Source organism: Benincasa hispida, chromosome 3 (genome assembly GCF_027475165.1).
Source record: "Benincasa hispida cultivar pf3 chromosome 3, pf3_genome.v1.1, whole genome shotgun sequence".
In the NCBI taxonomy this organism is placed as follows: Eukaryota; Viridiplantae; Streptophyta; class Magnoliopsida; order Cucurbitales; family Cucurbitaceae; genus Benincasa; species Benincasa hispida.
This window is the reverse complement of record NC_143480.1, coordinates 4,891,272-4,894,057: the sequence shown is the minus strand read 5'-3', so window position 1 is coordinate 4,894,057 and position 2,786 is coordinate 4,891,272. Positions and strand designations below refer to the sequence as shown.

Below are 2,786 nucleotides of genomic sequence, written 5' to 3'. Positions count from 1 at the left end.
AAATAATACAAACTTAATTAGAAAAAGAAAAGAAAATTAGTTTGTCAAGGGGATTGAATTGAATTGGAAAACCCTTCCCAAGTGCCTTTTCCACAAAACAACCACGTGGTGTTGTGTAAGATGTCTGAAGTGGACCTCTTCCTTTCTCTTTCTATCACCGCCCCCCCCCCCCCTCCCCCTCCTCTCTCTCTATTTATACCCTCATTTTCTCTCCTTTTCTTCTTCAAAGACTCTCTTTCTTTTTTTTTCTTTTTTCTTTTTTTTTTTTTTATATTTTATATTTTATATTTTATTCTTTTCTCTATTTCTAATTCTCCTTAAATTTTGCCTTCTCCTACTACTTCTTCTACTCACTCACTCACTCACTCTATCTTTTTAAAGCCATGATGGCGGCTTCTCCACCTCCTTCTTCTTCTTCTCTACTCGATCATTTGAGCTTTTCTAATTCCACCAGATCAAATTTCCCCGCTTTCAATTACAACAATAACGTCAAATTCATTAACCAAAACTCCACCCATAATCCCATTATTCACTCTGCTCTTCACTCTCCATCCGTTCTTCATTTCCCAAACCAAACTCCTAATTTCCACAACAATCTCACTCTCAAAGACCAAACCAACAAATCCCCTTTTTCCAATTGGAATCTCCTTCAAAAAACAGCTTCCATGGCTTTATACATGGTCGAATCCGCTTTAGTTTCTCACGAGCTTCAACACCCACTCCCTAAAACCGCCGACCCACGTGTTCAAATCTCCGGCAATTTCGCTCCCGTCCCCGAACAACCCGTTAAACATAACCTCCCTGTCACCGGAACCATCCCCGATTGTATTCACGGTGTTTATCTCCGTAACGGCGCTAATCCTCTCTTTCAACCAACTGCCGGACACCATCTCTTCGACGGCGATGGAATGGTTCACGCTGTCACTATCAATGGCGGTTCCGCTAGCTACGCCTGCCGCTTCACTCAGACCCAACGGCTCGTTCAGGAACGGCGATTGGGGAGACCGGTTTTTCCTAAAGCGATTGGGGAACTCCACGGGCACTCCGGAATCGCTCGCTTGTTACTGTTCTACGCGAGAGGAGTGTTTGGGTTAGTGGACCATAAGAAAGGAACCGGAGTGGCGAACGCCGGTCTGGTGTATTTCAATGACCGGCTTTTGGCGATGTCAGAAGACGATTTGCCGTACCACGTGCGTATCACGCCTTCAGGTGATCTACAAACCGTAGGCCGTTACGATTTCAATAAACAGCTTCATTCCACAATGATCGCACATCCGAAAGTGGACCCAATCTCCAAAGAACTCTACGCCTTAAGCTACGACGTCGTTCGTAAACCGTATCTGAAATACTTCCGATTCTCCCCCGACGGAATGAAATCCAAAGACGTCGAAATCCCACTTGAAACTCCCACAATGATGCACGATTTCGCCATCACAGAGAATTTCGTAGTGATCCCCGATCAGCAAGTCGTGTTTAAGCTTCAAGAAATGGTAAAAGGCGGATCTCCGGTGATTTACGACAAGAAGAAGAAATCCCGATTCGGAATTCTCCCGAAAAATGCGACGGATTCGAAGGATTTGATTTGGGTGGAATCGCCGGATACGTTCTGTTTTCATCTGTGGAATGCTTGGGAGGAGCCGGAGACGGAGGAGGTGGTGGTGATTGGGTCGTGTATGACGCCGCCGGATTCGATTTTCAACGAGTGCGAGGAGAATTTGAAAAGCGTTTTATCAGAAATTCGGCTGAATTTACGGACGGGGAAATCGACACGGCGGGCGATTATCAAGGAAGAGAAAGAACAGATGAATCTAGAAGCGGGAATGGTGAATAGAAACCGACTGGGGCGGAAAACCCGGTTTGCATATTTGGCGATTGCAGAGCCATGGCCGAAGGTATCGGGATTTGCGAAGGTTGATCTGGTAACAGGGGAAGTAAAAAAGCATATTTACGGCGGTAGAAAATTCGGTGGGGAGCCATTTTTTTTACCGAAAGAGGGAAATTCAAAGGAAGAAGATGAAGGATACATTCTGGCGTTTGTTCATGATGAAAGGACATGGAAATCAGAGGTTCAGATAGTGAACGCCATGGATTTGAAAGTGGAAGCTACAATAAAATTACCTTCGAGAGTTCCATATGGATTTCATGGGACATTCGTTCAGTCAAACAGTTTGCAAAATCAAGCTTAATGCATTCAAGAAGAAGAGAAAAAAAAGGAGGAGAAATTACCAGAGGGATGGCTTAGAGACAGGTCCCCGGATTCTCTCCTATTAGCATTAAAAACCGAACCAACTTTTTGTTTGTGTTTTCTGTTTTTTTTTTTTTTTTTTTTTTTTTAATTTTGAGTGAGTGATTTGAAGAGGAAACCCAGCTTGTAGCTTTTGGACAGTTTGGTAGATTTGGAGCTCAGCTGGTTTCTGTTTCTCTCTCTGTGTTTGTTTTTGTTTTTTTCCTCTCTGTGTAAAAAAGAAATTATAATTATCATCGTATTTACGCTACTTTTACGAGTGTATGTTGAATGCTGATTTGGATTTTTTAGAAAAGAAAATGAAGAAGATAATATTAAGAAGGTAGAGGAAGAAAAGAATATTGGAATGCAAATATGGAAGGGGACTTTTGGGGAGTGGGGATGTGGGGATGTGGAGCCCAGTTCATGCAATGGAAAGGAATAATATCCCCCTTCAGGTAAATTTTGGTTAAAATAAAAGGAAAAATTAGAAAAATGGCAATTGTGTTGGGAAGGAGTTCATGGTAATACAATATAACATCATTATTAAAGTGGAAATTTT

At 42.4% G+C, this 2,786-nt stretch overlaps 1 protein-coding gene across 1 annotated transcript; it reads left to right on the top strand.

The window, feature by feature from the left end:
* Positions 1–226: 226 nt before the first annotated feature.
* On the top strand, positions 227–2,495 carry NCED5 (nine-cis-epoxycarotenoid dioxygenase 5). The gene has a single exon (XM_039028018.2). It carries the CDS (start codon positions 384–386, stop codon positions 2,184–2,186), a length of 1,803 nt encoding a protein of 600 aa, XP_038883946.1. The 5' UTR covers positions 227–383; the 3' UTR covers positions 2,187–2,495.
* The last annotated feature ends 291 nt before the right edge of the window (positions 2,496–2,786 follow it).

Coding starts and splice junctions, on each gene's coding strand:
- NCED5 (XM_039028018.2), top strand. CDS start 384: ATGATGGCGGCTTCTCCACCTCCTTCTTCTTCTTCTCTACTCGATCAT.